This window comes from Achroia grisella, unplaced genomic scaffold (assembly GCF_030625045.1).
Source record: "Achroia grisella isolate CSIRO2021 unplaced genomic scaffold, CSIRO_AGI_Agris_v1 utg702, whole genome shotgun sequence".
In the NCBI taxonomy this organism is placed as follows: domain Eukaryota; kingdom Metazoa; phylum Arthropoda; class Insecta; order Lepidoptera; family Pyralidae; genus Achroia; species Achroia grisella.
In genome coordinates this window covers 1,546,281-1,567,662 of record NW_026712999.1, presented here as the reverse complement: position 1 = coordinate 1,567,662, position 21,382 = coordinate 1,546,281, and the positions used below count along the sequence as shown (strand labels likewise).

Below are 21,382 nucleotides of genomic sequence, written 5' to 3'. Positions count from 1 at the left end.
ATTTACTTTGTTATGTTTTGACAATTATACAACATACTTAATTCCGTATTAATTAGTCTCTTAAAATTAGTTTTCATTTGTCAGAAATTTGAGACGGCGATTATTATAGAGAATTAATTTAAAATTTTTACAATACAGTAACAACAGTCGCTATGTAATATCAAAATTGACAGTAATAGTATGTTGTCAATGTCAATTATGAATTGCCGAATTCAACGATCGCGCCAATTCATTTTTCTTTCTGTTTACTAATTTTAGTAACTTTATCTTAGTATATTTACTTTATAGTTTATTTAATTTCTTTATTATTAACGTCGTCACTCAGTGTTAACATAAAAGTGTTATTTTGGTGGTTATAATGCAGAAAACAAAAAAGAAAAAGGGTGATGAGGAACCGATGGAAGTTGACGAAAATCCCACATCATCACAGAACTGTGATGAAAACGTTAACGACGAAATCGACCACATATCAGATGATGAAGAAGGTGGTATGCGTATCGGTGATATTTACATACCTCCGGCCCCAAAACCTGCATTGACCTTTGATGCTACGGGACCAAGATTGTTGATCACACATATTGTCAATGAAAACTTCAAAAGTTATGCTGGAGTACAAACATTGGGTCCTTTTCATAAGGTAAATTGTATATTTTAATTATTGTTTTTTTCTTAAGAATAAATTTAATGAATTAATATTAATTAATATAAATTATGAAAGACTAATTGAATAATTTAGATTTGAGTTATGTCCACTATGGACAGACTTGAGTTACAAATCTAAATTAATCTTTTAAATAGTAATTATAACTATTTCTGGATTATAATTACTACTTTAAAAGATATATATTTTGTACAATCCACACAGTGCCATATAATTCTTAATTATGCAGAACTTGTATTTTAGTTTTATTTTGCAGTTTAGTACCCTAAACTTATAATATGCTTAAATATACATATTTAAATACAATTTTTCTGTGATTGACAATTAAAACATAATATTTATTTCTCTTTTTCTGTAACTGAAATTTATTCTTAATTTCAGAGTTTCACAGCCATAATAGGTCCAAATGGGAGTGGAAAAAGCAATGTTATTGATTCTATGCTGTTTGTGTTTGGATACCGAGCAACAAAGATACGGTCCAAGAAGATCTCGGTACTGATTCACTCCTCCAGCAAGTTTCCGAACATAACCAGCGCCAGTGTAGCTGTACACTTCTGTCAGATCATTGATGGGGTATGTATATGGGTGTGATTATAGATAGATCAAATGTTTATTAATATCAACTGAAACACATTTCATATAACAAATAAATACAAAAATGTAGTAATAATGATACACTTTAAATTCTAAATATAAAATGCCTGTAACATTTGCCTGTGTTATGATTGAGTTGCGACTGAGTGATTAATTTGCCGAACAAGCAGAAAGCTGATTTTCAGTAGGTGCCCGAATATGTGCAATACACGCAACTAACTGCATTTAACTAACTGCTTAATTTCACCCGTCAATGCAAATACAACTTCCATAAAAAGTCCCTCTTGGCTGAAACAAATGAGACAAAGGTATCCACTCTATGTCCTTTTTGTAATGTCTATTATTAAACATAATAATAATAACATTACCTTGGGCCATCTAGTTTGGAATTGAAGAAACTGAACTGAGCTGAAAATTAAATCAAAACAACTGTGAGAATTGTTTAAATATATTTATTGTATGCATTTAATACATTTTATAAAAGAATTAACATTATTACATTTAAATATTACCCTTATCCTCCATAATTTGATGCTCCAATTGGTAATACTTTAGGTTTCGGATTACCAACCTCACATCTGCTATAGAACAATACATATAGGTTCTCATCGTAACATAACATGTCACATACGCCATTGTAAGATTGCAAGTTGCTTGCTCACAGCCAAACATCTGTAGGTGGACAGTTGCAATTGTAACTACCTATTGTTGATCCTAACAGCACCAGAATATAGACTAGAAAAAAAAACATAAAAAGTTAAAAAAGAGTAATGAGTGAATGAAGAAATCTTGTCTATGGATTTGTTATGTTATAAATATACTGATAAAGATATAATTGATTGGCTTTACAATGAAAGGAGAATAAATTACGTTTATGTCTTTACAGAAAAAAGAATATCTTTTTTGTTCCTACAATAATAAACTAGCTGTTACCTGTTTGATATCATCTACTTTTCTTTTTAAAATCAATATATCCTATGTTTATTGTCTATATCATTATGTTCATTAGATTTATTGACATCAATTTTGAATAAGATTGGAACAAATATTGATTATTCTTTTAAGCTTATAATAATATAATTTACCACACGACTTTTTCGGTTTGAAGACCACATTTGAAGTATATATATTTTTTATAAATATCTATAATCATCAATACTTTAAGAGATAGATAACTTACTGGTACTCACATAGTTTCGATATGGTCTTCATTGCAAAAGTGCCTTTAACTATTTAAGGTTTTAAAATAACAGTCAAATTATATTACATTCTCCTGTATTTATAATAAACATTGATCTATTTGTTATACATTTGTATAGGATTTGTAATAAAACTAATATTTATTACCAATTGTGCAAACCTGAAGCAACAACTCCTATACAAATTATTATGCTATTAATTATCAATACAATTGTTAGTAAATTATTCTGTAATGTCTATAATAATAAAATTTAAGTGTAAGATCTTTTGACGGACCTATGTGGCGTAAATGTAAGGATGATGCAATTAATGATGTAAAGAAAAAATATTTAAGTGTATAAAGAAATGTAGCAACTATTTTCTGTTTTTATAATTTGTGTGGTATATGGTAATACAACTCCAGGATTACCAGAACAGATAAAGCTTTACAAAACGTATGAAATAGTGTAATTGATTTACGCCTCAAGAAGCTGTAAAGGCCAGCTACCAATGACATTAGTATAGTTCGACAAAATATCCCTTTTCGACAATGACTTAAAGCGCACATCAGATCGGACGACACGTGCTGACGTATCCGCTCAATTGGCATAGTTCCAAAGAGAGCCAATCGTACGTCGTCGTCGGTGCAGTTCGTCCGACTCTTATCGAAAATGTGAGCCTTACTCTATATAAGGTTCATAATTAAAACTAAAATTTCTCATTTAAAATTTTATTGATTAGTTCACCTAAATATAGGTGGGATTTATTGGTTTCACAAGCGGACGGCCGAGACCGGGCGGAACTTCGCATCTGCCGTGGTACAATACATATGCTGTAGGATCATCACAACGCATGTTGCATGTGCCCTCGTATGTCTTCAAGTTACTGGCGCACACCCAGTGGTTCTGCATGCAGTGTCCCATCGCAGCTAGTCCCAATATAGTAACTGAAATAGTAATTGTTTAAATAAATGTCTTTAGTGGCAAGATAGTTTTTGTTTATGTACTTTCCAACATACTGTTTTTCTCTTTGTATTTGTTCAGTGTATGCAATAAAGAGTTGTTATTGTAACTGTGAGAACTCACACAGCGCCATCTAGTAACCAAAGTAAGCAGGGCTTGTACTAATGTTACTAGACAAATGATAGAAATACTGATATAAGTTTTATTTAAATAAAAATATATGATATAAGAAGGAAGGAAAATAGTCTAATAGTGGGAATCATTTAGGTACAATATCAGGTGGAATTCCACACGGTCACCTAGAAACTATTATGGTTTATTCCTGATGAATTCGCCGTGATGGGTTAACCGACGGAGTAGCAGGGTATGAGGATGAAATCATATTTTCAACGAGGTTTTTTTTTTATAAACAGTCGTCTCCATGGATACCTCTGTCTACCTTTCACAGGCGGGTGCTAAATACCATTTACCTAATAAAAATAACTAAAATCAATAAAAAATACTTACACAAAAATAAGAGGAAGTTCATGTTGCCCAGTCTCCTTATTTAGTTATTGACTAACGACCTCCTCACATTTCTGTTTATATGGCATCATATTTTAGCAACGGTCTGAAAATAATTTCTTCGTAGTGATGTTCCATAGACATATGACTTTTCGAGAAACATATTTTTTAATAATGAGAAACACATCGCTGAAGTCCCAAACTAAGCCGATTTTATATTATTAGTACTAAACAACTGACAGAAATATTTATTCTTTATAAACATATACATAAATTACCCAAATAACACTGATTACTAGAAACAATCATGACTACAAACGTGTTGAGAGGGAATCGAATCGATTGAATCGATTGTTATTTACATCTCCTAATGTTATAATGAGGAATAATTTGATTTTTTATATTTTGCTCATTTCTATTTCTATTTACATATTCATATTACTACTTTAATTTTTTTCTTTATTTTAAAACAACTAGTACATCACTATACTGTGGCATTAATCAAAGCATATCGAATTGTTTTCATTTGAAAGTATATTTGAATATTAGACGATATGTAGATAATTAAATTCCATAACATGAAATATTACCAATATCGAATCATCTTATATACATTGATTTTTGCATTATAAATATGTATGTATGTATGTCGGCCCATACGATCGATTCCCTGTTCGATTTGGGATTGAAATTACGATGCTTTTTACGATTAATTCCTAGGTTCGAATCTCGAAGTTATGAACTATTATTATTCCAAATGTAATGGTGCACGGGTATGAAGTCGTTGGCTTAGCTAGTATAAAATAACACCTTTATGAACACAATTGTTTACCTATATTGTACGGGAAATGAACCCGCGACTATAGGAAACTATAGTTTATATAACTGCTTGACGGGTCTAGGTAGCGAACTCTGAAAAAGGGCGAGCGCAACAGATCTATGTAGGTCGCAGTGCTACAGGATCAAGCACCAGACAATAGTCCAAACCCTTCAATAAAAAAATATAGGAAACTAAGATAAACCAACAAGTAATAACTTAGAAATTTATAAAAGTTTCTTTCATTGTACAGGAAGGCGAAGACTACACTGTGGTCCCAAACAGTGAGATTGTGGTGTCCCGTACAGCGTTTAAGGATAATTCCTCATATTACAACCTCAATGGTCGAAGAGTGCAGTTCAAGGAAGTCGCCAAAATGTTAAGATCACACGGAATTGATTTGGATCACAATAGATTTCTTATTTTACAAGTTGGTACATTACTAATTACCTTTTTTTTTAATTTGTAAATAATCATATATATATTCACAATTGTTTTTGTATTATCGATATCTACAAATTAAATGTTTATAGTATATTGGAGGGAACTGGCTTTTGTGGACAGGTATACCTATTTCGAAAACCAGTGCTAAATGTATGACATTATGCTGATATGTTAGTGAATAAAATATGATTATATTTGATTTAGGGTGAAGTAGAGCAGATCGCCATGATGAAGCCTAAAGCTCAGACAGAACACGAATCCGGCATGCTGGAGTATCTGGAGGATATTATAGGAACATCTAGATATAAGGTACTGATATACATTTTTGCAATATTTATTTCTGATTATTCGAACTTCGTCTGGCTCACTTTTTTGCAACATATTATATTTTGTTATATAGTCATATCCTACGTAAATAGTCAATCCTACTAAAAAAATCCAAAAACGAATCAGTAGACCGGGTACTTTACTTTACGGCCTTGTCATACAAAATCATACTTTACAAGTTTAAAAAAACTTTCAGGAACCTATAGAAAAGCTGTCAGTCAAAGTGGAGGAATACACAGAGATGCGTAAAGAGAAACTGAACAGGGTCCGTTTGGTGGAACAAGAGAAACAGAAGTTGGAGCAGCCTATGAGGGAGGCCGTTGAGCAAATGAACTTAACCAATACAGCGCTGCGCTCAAGGAATATGTTACTACAGAAATATATGTATGTAAACATTATCATAAAAACTATTGTTAGACAAGACAAACTTGTGGCCTAGTGCACGATTTATTAATTGATGAATGATCAACTTCAATAAAATATTTAATTGTATTGCGGAAAGTTGAATTATATATACGTATTCCTAATACCACTGGATTTGGTGAATGTCCTTAATTAAGCAAGATTATAGTTGTATAGCCTAGATTTTATGCAACTGTAAAGGAACGAGATTAAGGACAAGATGAGCAAAGAAAAGGCACCGGTATAGTCGCAAAATATTAGTTTTAAATTTATTCACTAATGTCATATATGTAAAATAATATAGTTATTATAAAAAACGTAGACAATAAAATAGGTATAAAAAATTGTTCGCGACAGCAACTAATATTACTTTTTCAGACACGAAACCAACAAAATTATACAATCCAAAGAGAAAGAAATGGAAGAAGTCAAGGAAAAGTTGTCCCAAATTGACGAGAAATTAACAAAACTAAAAGAGGAACTGCAAGAAAAAACAACTGTTCTTAAAAATGGTACCCAGTGAGTAGTATTACAAGTTTATATTATTTTTAAATAATATTTATACATTTAATGAACAAGCAAGTTCTCAAGTGTAAAATTAATTGTTTTAAATAACTCCAGACACAAAACCTCCAAAAAGTTAAATATACGAGCTGATGGCCTTGAGACACCTGAACCGATCGTAACGATCAACCATCTTGTTATCGACATCTGACCCGTTGAGCCGAGTGACCCGTTCGTTTTGGAGCTATGATACCTCAGATACACACACACTTGATTTCTAGATCACTTAAGATTACGGTTTTAGCGTGTATATCTATAACAAGATCTTGGGGTTATTAGAATCTTGTTGAATGGATGTGATTCTTATTCACTAAAATGTATGTAAGCATTTAAAGCCTGAAAAGCAAAATGTATGTAAAAGCTAATTGGCTGATGGCAAATAGCAAGTAACAAAATTTAAAAATATGTGATGTACCGTAAGTTGCCTTAGAAGTTACAATAGTTATTGTACTATGGCGCTAGCAAATAGTATTAGGATTTTAATTGTTTGACAATATTTTTCAAAAACATACTATATATTTGTTTTCAGAAAATATGACCAACTACAGAAACAAAAAGAAGGAGTATCAGAGAAGTTACAAGCTTGCAAAAAGAAGATGGTGTCTGTAGTAGCAGATACGACACAGTCCAATAAGAAAAAGAAGAATCTAGAACAACTGTTAGAGCAGGAGAAAGGGAAACTTATTGATTTAGAGTTGGTAAGAAGTCTAATATATATCCCTACTAATATTATAAGCGTATGTATCTTTGTTACCTTCCTGCGACTAAACTGAATTGATCTTTATGACATTTGATATGAATATAGATTGTATCACGATGACATAGGCTGATATTTAAAAAAAAAATTTGGTAGAGGCTAAAATAGGGTATGATTGTGCAGAAGAAGTCGCAGTATATATTATGTATATGTCGCGGTATATATTTGTACACAATGCTATAGATTTACAACCCATAATAATAGGATAAGAATGTCTGCACAAATAAATATGAAGGTGATTTATACTACCGAAAATGAATGCTGTTTGCGGTACAATATAAAAATGTTTATTACCACGTCATTGCGTAAGGAGTATGTAGACAATAATATAATACAGAGATATTAATTGTCTATGTCTATTTCAGATTCCAGATAAAAATAAAAGGGAGATTGAAGATTGCGAGAAATTGCTTGTAAAGCATAAAGAGAGCAAGAAACAATCAGAAGAGGAGTTACAAACAGTTATGGCTGGTGTCAGGTGAATAAATATTCTATGTAATAAAAACTACCTATAGTTAATTCTGACTTAAACATATTTACTTATGACTAAAATTTTAGTTTATGAATTTTATATTATACTAGCTGTTCCGGGAAACGTTGTTTTGCCTTAAAATGAAAAAAAAAATTAGGGGTGGAATGAATATCTATTTGTCATCCCCCTAAATGTTAAGGGTACATTTAGGGGGATGAAAAATAGATGTTGGCCGATTCACAGACCTACTCAATACGCTCACAAAATTTCATGAGAATCGGTCAAGCCGTTTCGGAGGAGTTTGGGAACGAAAACTGTGACACGAGAATTTTATATATAAGACTATCTGACCCGGTAAACGTTGTTTTACCTATTGAATTAATGTCGGTGTCAAAAAATTGGTCCTATAAGGTTGAAAATTTAATACCTTTTGTATTTTTAATGTCACATCGTAAAAAAATACAAGTTAAAAAATTGACAAAAAAATATAAACAAAATTATGAGGTGGGCTACCCTTATCACTTAGGGATATAAAAATAGATAATCTGCCAAGTATACATATAAAATATCATCAAAATCGATTACGCCGTCATCAAAGTTTATGTTGTATCTTGCATTTGTTATAGATCAAAAACTCAAGGTTTACAAGAAACCAAAGACAGGTTACAAGCCAAGCTCATGGATCTCAAGAAGATAGTAGACGAGGCCAATAAAGAGTACAAGTTAACAGAATCCGAACTCAAGATCTATGTCAGCACAGAGCAGAAGGAAACAGAGAGGTTGGAGAAGATGAAAGAAGCATATGAAAAGGCGGCCAATGATTTACAAGAGAAGAAAGGGTAAGTAATTTTTAAAGTTAAACTAATGCCAATTCACCCAGTCAACATTGTAATAGTAGGTTTATATTCTCTTCCTCTGAGCGGGATAGAGAGAGCAGTATATTTTCTATCCCTTTGTCCCGTTGTATTTGCGTTGTGTAACATACAAATTTATACATCTGTTCTTTTCAACTTTGAAAAAGGATATTAAAAAGAAATAAACATTTTCGTATATATAACTATTATATAGCTCTTTTATGTTATTGGTATGGCCAATAAGCTGGTAATGGTCCACTCGATGGTAAGAGGTAACCGTCGCGTCTCCTATATACATGAACAGCACTACAGACATCACATTATCATATGACCACTGTAATACTCCACATCTGTTACCATTCGCAGGACTAAGATATCATGCAACACAAACTGTACTTTCACTGTCTAATCTCACTCTACAACTTAAACACCTATAACTTAAACAACTTAAACACCCCAGTAAAAATTCCGTACGGCTGAAATAGGTGACTCATTGATGAGTGGTCCTATCAGATTTATTTGGGTAGGGAGAGAAACACGAGTGGTGAGTGTTGACGTTCGTCGGCAAGAATCTCCTTAAATCTATACCCGGGTTTTAAAATCTCGGGAACTGTTTGGAATTTCGCTCTTTACCACACGATGGACTCGGTACTCGCACGTTGAATCCATGGACTATTAAGAAATTTGTCTCTCTTACAAAGTATACTTCATTGAAATTTATATTTTATTTGCATTGTACACACTGAAAATTCTTAAACTCGTTAACTGAATTGGTTCAATGGCTTGGCAGGTCTCGATTTAATTTAAAATATATCTGATACTTTTCTTTATCTATTTTTTTATAAATAATAACTCAATCTGGGTTTCATGTATCATACAGCTTACAAGAAGAATTATCAACAACTGTGCCTTCAAATGAAAAGCAACTGCAAGAAATGAAAACCCAATTACAATGGTTGAAATCTGAAGAGTCGACGGTGTCAAGAGAAGTTAGAAATTTGAGGTAAGAATATAACTTTTTAGTAGTCCGCACCATAACTCTGCCCATATACTTATAACTTAATTAGTTCTATTTATATACATACATACATACTTAGTATATCATCATCATCATCAGCCCACTGCAGTCCACTGCTGGACATAGGCCTCTCCCAAGACACGCCACTGGGCACGATCTTCAGCCCTTCTCTTCCATTTTTTACCCGCAACCCTACGTATGTCGTCTCTCCACCTAGCTGCGGGGCGTCCTACACCACGTTTGCCAATTCGCGGTCTCCACTCTAGAACACGCCTACTCCAGCGAGCATCGGTTCTACGACATATATGACCAGCCCACTGCCACTTCAACTTGCAAATACGAAGAGCTATGTCGGTGACCCTAGTTCTCTGGCGTTAATTACTTCGTTACGGATTTAATCCCTCAGAGAAACACCAAGCATAGCCCTTTCCATAGCTCGTTGAGCTACTTTGAGTTGGTGGACCAGACGTATCGTCAGTGCCACGTTTCGGCACCGTATGTCATAACGGGTAGGACGCACTGGTTATAACCCTTGGTCTTAAGGCTTTGTGGTAGCGACGTGTGGCACATAGTATATGATAATATGGAATAATGCACTTTTCACTTTAGATTCATGCATACCTATCGACTCATTCATGAGTACTCGAATCTTGATTCCTACCTTTTTGGTATAAAAAAAAACTGCCTGAATTAATTTTATGTTTGACTTTATGTTGCTAGGGCACAATTAGAAGAGTCGAGGCAAGCAATGAGCGCGAACAGGTCTCGAGGAAGAGTGTTGGACTCGCTCATGAAGGAGAAAAGAAGTGGACGGTTGTCTGGAATATTTGGGAGATTGGTTAGTTATTGTAAATTCTACCTTATTTCTCTGTCTCAAAACCTTATTTCTCTGTGCTTATATTAAATTTATTTAAATAATAATTTTCTATTTTTCTTTCCTTGGAGCCGATGATGCAATAAAATGTCTCGTCCTTATTTTTTGTCTACTACGTAGTGGCACCTCTAATGTATTGCTTTTCCTTAAGGACTAATGTGTTATATCCCTTACCTTGTAATTTCACTATCTTCTTCCAACCGAATAACTTGTAAAATGCCATTATGAAGGCAAAATTCATATAACTTCAACATTTAGTTGTTCTGTTACATTTGTATATTCATTTGGCGCAAACGAATATTTTTTTATTATATGTATATACTTCTATTTGTTTTATATAGGGCGACTTGGGTGGCATTGATGCGAAGTACGACGTAGCGATATCGACATGCTGTGGTGCGCTCGACAACATAGTGGTGGAAAGTGTGGAAGCAGGCCAAGCGTGTCTCGAACATCTCAAGCGGCATAATGTCGGCCGAGCGACATTCATAGCGCTCGACAAGCAACAACATTTAATTCAAAACTACGAGAGAAGGGTTACCTAGTGAGTAATAAATGAACAATCAATATAATTTTATTACGTTTGAAAATACTTGAGACGCGTGTATAGATAGAGATAGATCTTTCAAGTTGTATAATGTCGGCCGAGGGACATCCATAGCGCTTGACAAGCAACAGCATTTAATTCAATACTACGAGAGAAGGGTTACCTAATGAGTAATAAATTATTTCCTTCCTTCCTTCTTTCTTTATATATGTACCGCAATGATGCAAATGTGGTGCATTGTCTGCTCTGGAAGGCAAACCACTAGTTTTTACTATGTAGACTACATTAAAATAACTTATAACTGAGGTAATGCTGAGTTTCCTTCTATTATTCAACACTGTAAATGTAAAGAATAATTTAAATGTAGCTCATTACAAAGTGATTTAAATTAACTATGTATAGATTATTTAACTCTATACATAGTTAATTTAAAAAACTCCACCGACAAGAGCGTAGCTCTTAAATTATGAATGAGATTATTTAAATTTGTTCCATTATTTTTTATCACAGCCCAGAAAACGTGCCACGTTTATTTGACCTCGTGAAAGTGAAAGATGAGCGTGTGTTGCCCGCCTTTTACTTCGCACTACGGGACACTCTGGTTGCTACCGACCTGGAGCAAGCTTCACGGATAGCTTACGGCCAAACGAGATATAGGGTGGTCACTTTAAAGGGTGACGTCATCGAGATTGCTGGTATATTGATTTTCTAACGGATTTTTTTTTATTGAATTACCATTCAATATAACCGACTGTCGTTTCCGAATTTGACTAATTTTATATAATTTTGAAAGGTACAATGTCGGGCGGTGGCAAGACGACGATGCGCGGCCGCATGTCGAGTTCCGTACAACAGGACACCAGCGAACAAGATCCTAGAGCCTTAGAAGCCAGCGAGAACAAACTGGCTACACTCGATCAGAGGTCAATATTGTCAATATTACACTACTGTATATAGATGTTGTATATGTAGGTTCTTATCGGAAAAGTATATTATTATATATATGTATTTATTAACTAATTAACATGGATATCATTACACTGCATTTCTCAATAACATAGAACTGAACTGTGTAGGTAACCTGTATGACATCTGACATTTATTATCGACATTGACTTTGACAGAATACTTTATGTACGTAACAATAGACATGGTATCCTGTACCTCTAACTTTAGCCAGCAACAGCAATATTGAAATACTAGAAAGGTTCCAGTGTAAAACCATAAGAATTTTGTTCAATATTCCACAATACTTATGTATTTGAACATAAAATAATCACTATAAAACAATAAATAAAGCTAAACACATAAATGAGATTCATCTAGTTTATGTATTTAGATACCTCCAGGTATCCAAGTGTCTAATAAAGTCAATATATATCTATCAGATGCATTTTTACAGACAATTTATGTATTTTTGTATATTTAAATTTTTACAATGGATATTAGTATCTACTTTAATAATATTCTACTCACTGCGGTAGATAACTGATTTTATATAACAAAACGATTGCCGGGTCAGCTAGTATAATATAACAATATATTTTCAAATAACTATAATTGTATATTTCTAATGTTATTAGGTTAACTGAATTACGCAATGAACAAGTAGAATTAGAAGACTCCATGGTGACAGTACAACGCAGTGCGCGCGAGGGCAAGACTACACTCAACAAACTGAGTATAGAGTTGAGAAGTTTAACTGAACAAGTGCCTTTATTAAAGGTAATATTATTAAAACTATCATTATGTATAAAATGTAACAGATTGCTATCTGTAAACAAAAATATATCATAATAATAATTACTAAATACTTGCTTTTGCATTACGGAGTTGTCAAACCGCCTACCAAAACACAACTAACAATTCGAATTGATTAGTGGCAAAGCCAAGACGCCCACTCAAAACGACTTTGTAAAAGTGTACCTAATATTCTTAATGATAATGTCTTAATTATGTCTTAACATATTAATAGAATCAAATAAAACAACAAGAAAATAAAGCGGCGTCCAGCAAAGTAGACGCAAGACAGAAAGCGAAATTAGAAGCCACGCTGAAAACAGCTGAAGAGAAGCTTGAGAAAGCTAAACATGATGCGGGAGAGGTAAGCACAATTAAGACTTTTAATAATATTATAATTCTATTATAGCATTTCCCATTAATTGATATTTGAGTGACAATGTTAACAAATTCTTACACAAATATCAGTGTCTTGTCTTGTTACTCATATCGAATAATGTGGATGACACACCAAAATAACTGTACCTATTACTTAAAAAAATATGTTTTTATATTTTTGACTAAACTTAATAAATAAAATTCTATAAATAATTTACATGACAATCTAAATTCATTAAATAATTTACATGGTTTGTTTTAAAAATTAATATAGAAATTTGTCTACATTATTTTTTTATAACAAACCATGTGTTAAACAATAAAGACTCTATTTTTTGCTTACAACATACAATAAATAATAAGCGATAAACCGCCTTTTGTACATTCGTTTTATTTTGTATTTTTAAGGCGCAATAATAATAAAAAAATAGATATCATACATATAATAAAAAAATAACATATATATATTTCTCCTTACTCACATGGATGTCAACAAATACATATAGTATTTTTTTATTAGCACACTGCAAAAAAAAATCATTACATATTATAGAATGACTCAAAAAAATACTAATTTAAACTAAAAGAAAACATGTTATATCTAATTTAACTAATATTTCACAGCTTTAGATGAAATAAGAAAAATTAAATACATATAACATTTAACATTTTTTTACAACTTGATTAAAAAAATATATTACATTAATGATATGAAACAGGTAGAAAAAGAAGTTCACGGTGTCGATGCCCAAATAACAGCTGTAGCAGGTGGGAAGGTGAAGGACTTACAAAAGACAGTAGATGAACTCGCTAAGAAAATAGACAAAGTGTCTACAGAGATTACTAAGTTGAAGGTCGCTATTAATACTAGCATAAGGTTCGTATTTATTTAATTAAATGTAAACTAATATTCTACAATCATTTAATAAAAAATTTTGACTATTACAATGTTTTGTAGCTTTATATCCAATGATCAAAATAGTTCAAAACGACAGTGTCGGCGATTTCATGTAATAAGTGACTAAATTTTTATTTTAGAAATGCAAAAAAATCAAAAGACAAAATAAATCAAATGGAGGGTGATCAAAAGGAAACAGAGAAGAATTTAGAAAGCTTAAGTAATCAGAAAAAGGAGCTAACTCTGGAAAGTTCTAGACTGCAGAAGGAAATGGAAGAGGTAACTATGTATATCTTACTAATGTTATAAATGCGAAACTTTGTTAGTATGGATAGATGGATGGATGGATGTTTGTTACTCTTTCACTTTCACGCAAAACCTACTGAACGGATTTTGATGAAACTTTACAGTAATATAGCTTATACATCAGAATAACACATAGATCTAACGCTGAGGAAACCACGAGCACAGCTAGTTAATTATATTTTTTAATAGATAGAAACAGAATTTACCACTATGGGCTAATTGACCTGACCTCATGGTCATCTTGTCATCCTCCACTAGTGTCCCGCCAGCGTAAACCGTTTGCGCAGCCGGGTGCACCATTTCCTTATCATACATAAAAAAAACCTTGAGTGGTCTGAAGCTTAGTTGATAATTTATCATTACTATTGTAGTTAGAAGAACAAATAAGCGATGGTTCCGGCGAGTTTACAGAATTGAAACAAGAGATATCAAAGCTTCAGAGCAAAGAGAACAAGATAAAGGGCGAACGACTCGAGGCCAATAATGCTGTTAATAAAGTGGAGAAATCTATACAGGATTGCAAAAGCAAAACACCAATGTGGGAGAAAGAGGTACTTTTTATTATGTATTAGCTCTACTCAGGATTTTATTATCGTGTACCTTATTACCGTAATACATTGGTACCACACGATAACAATAAATGAAGCAACTATACAGCGCCATCTGTTATCTTATTAATAAATATTTTAAAAAAATCATCGCATTAGCAGATTTTTTCAGCTTTCTTTACTTTATATGTTGATATAGATTTAACAATAATTTATGTTAAAATTTCGTCTCAATTAGTAATTTAGTAATAGCCGTTTAATAAATTTTAATAGCAAGTATTATTCATTTATAAACGCTGCTCTCATCATATTTCTTATATATTTATAAAGAATATTTCTTATATGTTAAGATATTTTTATAACGTCCTAAGTTCTAAGGGGTTAGCATACCGATTCTCACACCATATAAACATTTGTAATAATAAGTGTGATTATTTTTTACATGATTATTATAGAAGTGCAATAAAGAGTATTATTATAACTCTTACCCTATTTGTCTTATTACTTCCTATTATTTTTCAGTTAACGACGTTAAAACTAGAGGATCCAGGTTTGGACAATATCCCCGGTATAGAGAGACCGGAACCTTTAGAGCGGCACACTGCTGAGGAATTGGAGAATGTGGCAGTTGACGAGTTAAGGAACAGACTCTCAGCACAAAAAGCCAGGCTGGGAGATGCCAAACCTAATATACAAGCTATACAGGTGAACTTAATTTTTTTTGACAATATTCTTTTTTTAATTGATGGTTGCTTTCAGGAAAATAAATTATATTCAAGAGTAAGGCTAAATAGGCAAAATATTAATATTAGATTTGAAGACAATATTTTTTAAAGACTAAATATCGCTTAATAAAAGTCAATAGGTACTTTATAAAATTTTACAATAACGTACCAAAGAATATTCTGGAATTATTGTACCTTTAAATAAATTAAAAACTTCTGTTATATCATATTTATTGAGCGAACCCTATTAGTCAGTAAATGATTACATGAACGACAAATGTGCATGGCAATAGTAATTTATGCATGGGATTTTCATTTAATATTAAATATATACACCTATGAGCAAACAATAATATCAAACTGTCCTAAAAATGAAATTAGTTGAGTTTCTTGCCTGTTCTCCTCAATTGAATGTGTAGAGTGTACTGGACGATGTAAAACTATTAACACAAAAATCTTGATACATATGTGGCTAAAATGTCACGAATGGGAAAACTGGACGGTAGGGAAAAAATAAAATTATAATGTAAAAAATTTGACGTTCATAAGCGGCTAATATGTCCTACATGAATAAATGATTTTTGAATTTGAATTTGAATAAGGTAGATTTTTTCACTAAAACGTATTAAATAATTCTATTAGTTGTCTATTATTTGTAGTGCATCAAATATTAGTCAACTATCCCCATCTTAGAGAACCGTAATAAACATATTCCATACCTTACTCGTATTTATCTTACGTAGGATTACCGAACAAAAGAGGAGTTATATTTGAAGAGAGCGGCCGAACTGGATGAAATCACAACCAAACGTAACGAAATGAGAGCTCTCTATGATCAGTTAAGGAAGAAACGCACTACGGACTTCTTATCAGGTGTGAAAAGAATATTTTTTTTATTTTTACTTATATTATTTTATATTTGTTTTTACACATTAATCTCATTAAGATCGTTACTGATTTAAATAAAGTTTTCTCTGGGATATTGTAGTAGTAGTAGTAGTATATTGTAGCAATAGACAGTGATATTTATTTAACTATAGTGTACATAAAACAAAGGTTAAAATTCTTGTGGCACAGTCAACCATGAGTAGTGCAAAGAAAGATTGTTGATGATGCACTAGAAAGTATAACAATCTGACGACCTACCTGGTGATGCGTGAGAACCATAACCAACTTAAATGAAGAGTGCATCACGTCATCATGTGATGTCATCAGGACAAACGGTTGTTGTAAAAAAAAATGTGTAGTTAGTATGTCAAGTAGAATAATTTTGGTTTTAGGTTTCAACACTATAACAACGAAACTAAAAGAAATGTATCAGATGATAACTTTGGGTGGTGATGCGGAACTCGAGCTGGTGGATTCCTTGGATCCATTCACAGAGGGCATTATATTCAGGTAGAGTTTTAACGATTTGCTCTTTTTATATGAGATACATAAGTGACCGAAGCTTTGTAAGATTTTGACATTAACTGTTATGATCTTTTTTTGAGATAAAATATGGCCGTCCTCGTTTTTTTTTTTTGTGGATGATAATGGAATGGTGCACTCGCCTGCGCTAACGGTTTACGCTGGCGGGGCACCAGTGGAGGATGATAGGATGAGCATGAGGGAATACCATATCTAGCTCTTCTCTTCACGGCAAATTTCATTAAAATCCGTCGAGCTGTTTAATCGTAAAAATTAAAAGAGGGACAAACAGACACTATTTCTAAAATTAGTAACGTTCAGGGATGCAATTATTGTAGAAATCTCAAATTTCTTTTAGATATAATAGCACTTAAAACTTGTTGATAATATTTTTATATAGGTAAAAGACTTTATAAAAAATTATAATTATTTTTATTTAATATATAAACTACTAAACAAATTTTAATCTTTTTTTTTTAGAAGGTTTTGAACATCAAATAAATAAATCCATCCCTTATAACTATTAAGATATTTCGTCCTTTACTTTTCAGCCATTTACGTAAGTAATAAAATGACAAAAGTAATATTTTACAATTTTCATAGAGGTAAAAAATTGTTTAAAAAAACTACTGAAATGTGTTATAATATTTTAATGGGGTCAATACTTACTTTTTAATATATTTTTAATATATTCACTAAAGTAACAAAATTAACTAATTTTAAAGCATCTGATGGAATACATCTCGGAAAATATTAACAACTTGCGACCGCAACTTCGTGCACTTACAAATGAACCTTAAGAACCATTATTCGATGAATAATCAAGCGATAACTATATATGAAATATCCATATGACATCATCTAGTATTTTATTTATAGATTAAGTAATTTAACATATTTTTGACGTATCGAAAATATTCAAATGAACAAGGTCTTTAATAGAACCATTATTTTACACTAATTCCTGCAGCCCTTTCATTGTGAAACCTTACACACAAATGGATAGACATGTTACTTACCACTGTTATATATAATGCACAAATAAATACACGGCCCCTATTATGTATGATGTTATTATTACAGTGTACGGCCACCAAACAAGTCGTGGAAGAACATATCAAATCTATCAGGCGGAGAGAAAACACTATCTTCGTTGGCGCTAGTATTCGCGTTACATTACTATAAGCCAACTCCACTTTACGTGATGGACGAAATAGACGCAGCGTTGGACTTCAAGAATGTATCCATCGTTGCTAATTATATTAAGGTAAAGTACAGTAACAAGATTTTATGTAACTTATCTTACCAATATTATAAACGCGAAAAATTGTGAGTATAGATAGCAGACAGATAACAGCTAGACATTTATAAATTAGTATCTCAGATATGATTATAATTATTTAAGCGAAAATTTAAACTTCAATAGACAAGCTTCATTTTTAGTAAGAAAGTTGGATAAAAAATAATGTGGGCCTTCCTGCTTCGTTATCTTAATAATAATATATATATATAAGACTAGCTGTGGCCGCGTTTTAACCCCCGTGAAATTTATGTATATTATATATATATATATGTTATTCTGATGTGTAAGCTATATTCCTGTAAAGTTTCATCAAAATCTTTTCAGTAGTTTTTGCGTGAAAGACTAATAAACATCCATCCATATTCACAAACTTTATTCACGCAAAAAATAGTGAAATGATTATTATGATGTCACTTTACTGTAATATAGAAAGTAAAAGAAACGTAAAAATTTATCAAGCAATGAATTCTTCTCATTTTTCCACAGGACCGCACCAAAAACGCGCAGTTCATAATAATCTCCCTAAGGTACAACATGTTCGAGGTATCCAATCGACTGGTAGGCATTTACAAGACGGAAGATTGTACGAAATCTGTCACCATCGAGAATAAAGTGCCTGAACAAATCGGCCGCGATGTCGCTTGAAGTATACATCAGTAGTATTTTTATTTTTATAATACATTTTCTACAGTTCGCGGTAAATAACTTGAATGATGCTTTTTTACATATATGTAACTGGTATAACAAGCTGATGGCGCGTGATGGTAAGTGGCCCTTATATATGTATATACGTAAACATTACACGTGAAATGTTCGTCGTACCACTCAAGCGTTCTCATTCAGATTACTAACGCTATGTAGTCGGGCATTTTTCCTCCAAATGGCTGCATACCGAAAGTGTTTTTTTAATTTTCGTATCAACATTACTTTCTGTATATATCTACTTAATATTTTTGTTTACAAATTTCCTTCGACTTGGTACCACTTCGCATAACAGAACGAGTACGAACAGTACTCGTTTCCCGCAATGTGTTAATATGTGAAGTCTCCGTACTCTGTAATTTGTACATAAATTGTTACTGTGCAGGTCACGTGGTATTGAAATCGTGCTCAAGTTATTTACCAGTACTTAAATGAGTACACCTTTAAGGTACACTGTCATATTTGAAATGTTCTAATATTTTTGAAATGCATCATAAATATATGAGATTGTAAAATCTTCCAGTAGCTAGATCTGATGAATTCGAACCAGTATCTATTAGCCAAAATATAGGAGCTACTAGCAGCATGTCATATGGATAGATGTTAATAATCATAGTAATTTCAATATGCATTTCATTCCAATCCAGTATCAACATGAAGCATAATCGTAAACCAATTAAATCGCTAATAATGACAGTTCTTCCATTGGACCAGGAAAATGATTACTGTAGTGCTAATGCATCATTCAAGATTGTAAAAAGACGCGAGAAAATATTCAATCTAATGATCGGATCGGAATTAATTTCTAGTTAATTCCAACGCTGAGAGATTTGGTGTCGAATCTCACATAAAAAATCCATTTAATGTATAATAAAATTGTAATATTTTATAAGAAATAAAACAAATAAATAATTAACGTTATTTTAATATATTTGATACATGCTCATTACATTATATAAATAAGTCACGTTACACACTGTGGCATATTACATTATCAATAATCACATACAAGTTTTTCGTTTAGTTATAAAGACAGATTTGAAAAATTATTTCAGTACATATTTAATAAGCTATTGTAGAACTTCATAATAAATTCAAAATATTAGCTATATTGCTTACAAAAGCAACAAGCAAGTTTGTTACTCAAATTTGCAATTGCGAATGAGTATGATATAAAAAACGATATTTAAAAGTGCTTATATAAGGTTAATTGAAAAAGATTATATAAAGGTGGTATGACACAATGTGATTCATAATATAATATTACCCTAAGATACATGTAACGTTATATAAGTTAATAGTGTAACATTGCCTTAATGGCATACAACTTTACCGAACAAGACGATAACATTGGGCCAATATTCTAAATATACATATATTTATAATACCAATTCCAAATATATACATTTACTTGCCATCGCCTTTGCGCAGTTACTGCATTATTTTCCCTGTACATAGTAAACAAGTGCTTTAAAAGCTTCATTTCAGATTTTATTTCAATATCACATTGTATTGAATTTATCCTTTCTAATTGTCTGTCGGTATTACCGTGGATGCTCACGATTTTATCAATACATGTTTATCATAATATTAAAGTATCTTTACGACTTGTAAACAAATTACCTCGTATAACTATTTGACAATGTTTCAGGTAACATTGTCAAATATTGATGTCTTGGTGAACTAAAGACTTGTCCACATTTTTCATATTTTGAATCTAATGTGGCAGGACGATCATACCTTTGTACATAAAATAATATAATTATCGGTCTTTCGACCTTAAGCCAGTAATGTGAATGAACATGTTTTTTTTTCGCCTTTTTTAATCCACGCATTTCGTTGTAGTTTAAAAGTGGTGTATATAGATATTTTGACTTACTATGGTGGGAACCCTAACACATATACTTTATTCAAGATTAACACATTTTTATATAGGTCAAGTGTCTGGCTTAAATAGTCAAATAAAAAATTCGTTAATATCAGGTTAGAAGAAAGGATGTAATACTAGTAATATGTATTGAACGATAAATTTTGATTTGTGTGCTATACGTCTAATCACTTTTCGCTGACTTTTTTTATATCTAATACCAATCCATCACTGTAAAGTTAAAAATAAACATATACACTACTTTAAAGAACATATATAAATCGGCCCTATTTATACGTTTAGTAATATTTAATTACGTGTGAATTAATAAAATAGTAAATTAGGTATTGAAAATATTAATAATAAATAAGAAGCATTTTTCTCAACTATGTTGACCCATGTATTCTGTGAAGATTTCATTCCAAAACGCCCCCTTATTTTTACGTGAAAACTTAATAACAGACAAGATAGTTATCGCCTCTTACGATTATACGATTTCATGTAAAGATGAATAAAATAAATAATAAAT

General features: G+C 31.9%; 1 protein-coding gene across 1 annotated transcript; it reads left to right on the top strand.

Moving 5' to 3' along the window:
• Positions 1-211: 211 nt before the first annotated feature.
• Positions 212-21,379, top strand: LOC131850068 (structural maintenance of chromosomes protein 4). The gene is made up of 24 exons (XM_059200220.1): positions 212-637; positions 1,043-1,234; positions 4,971-5,147; positions 5,366-5,470; positions 5,685-5,872; positions 6,269-6,409; positions 6,984-7,152; positions 7,577-7,689; positions 8,310-8,522; positions 9,418-9,540; positions 10,276-10,393; positions 10,771-10,973; positions 11,487-11,671; positions 11,770-11,899; positions 12,560-12,701; positions 12,952-13,080; positions 13,814-13,971; positions 14,133-14,271; positions 14,670-14,849; positions 15,369-15,551; positions 16,315-16,444; positions 16,852-16,969; positions 18,065-18,248; positions 18,771-21,379. Exons 1-24 carry the CDS (start codon positions 359-361, stop codon positions 18,927-18,929), a joined length of 3,858 nt encoding a protein of 1,285 aa, XP_059056203.1. The 5' UTR covers positions 212-358; the 3' UTR covers positions 18,930-21,379.
• Positions 21,380-21,382: the final 3 nt, after the last annotated feature.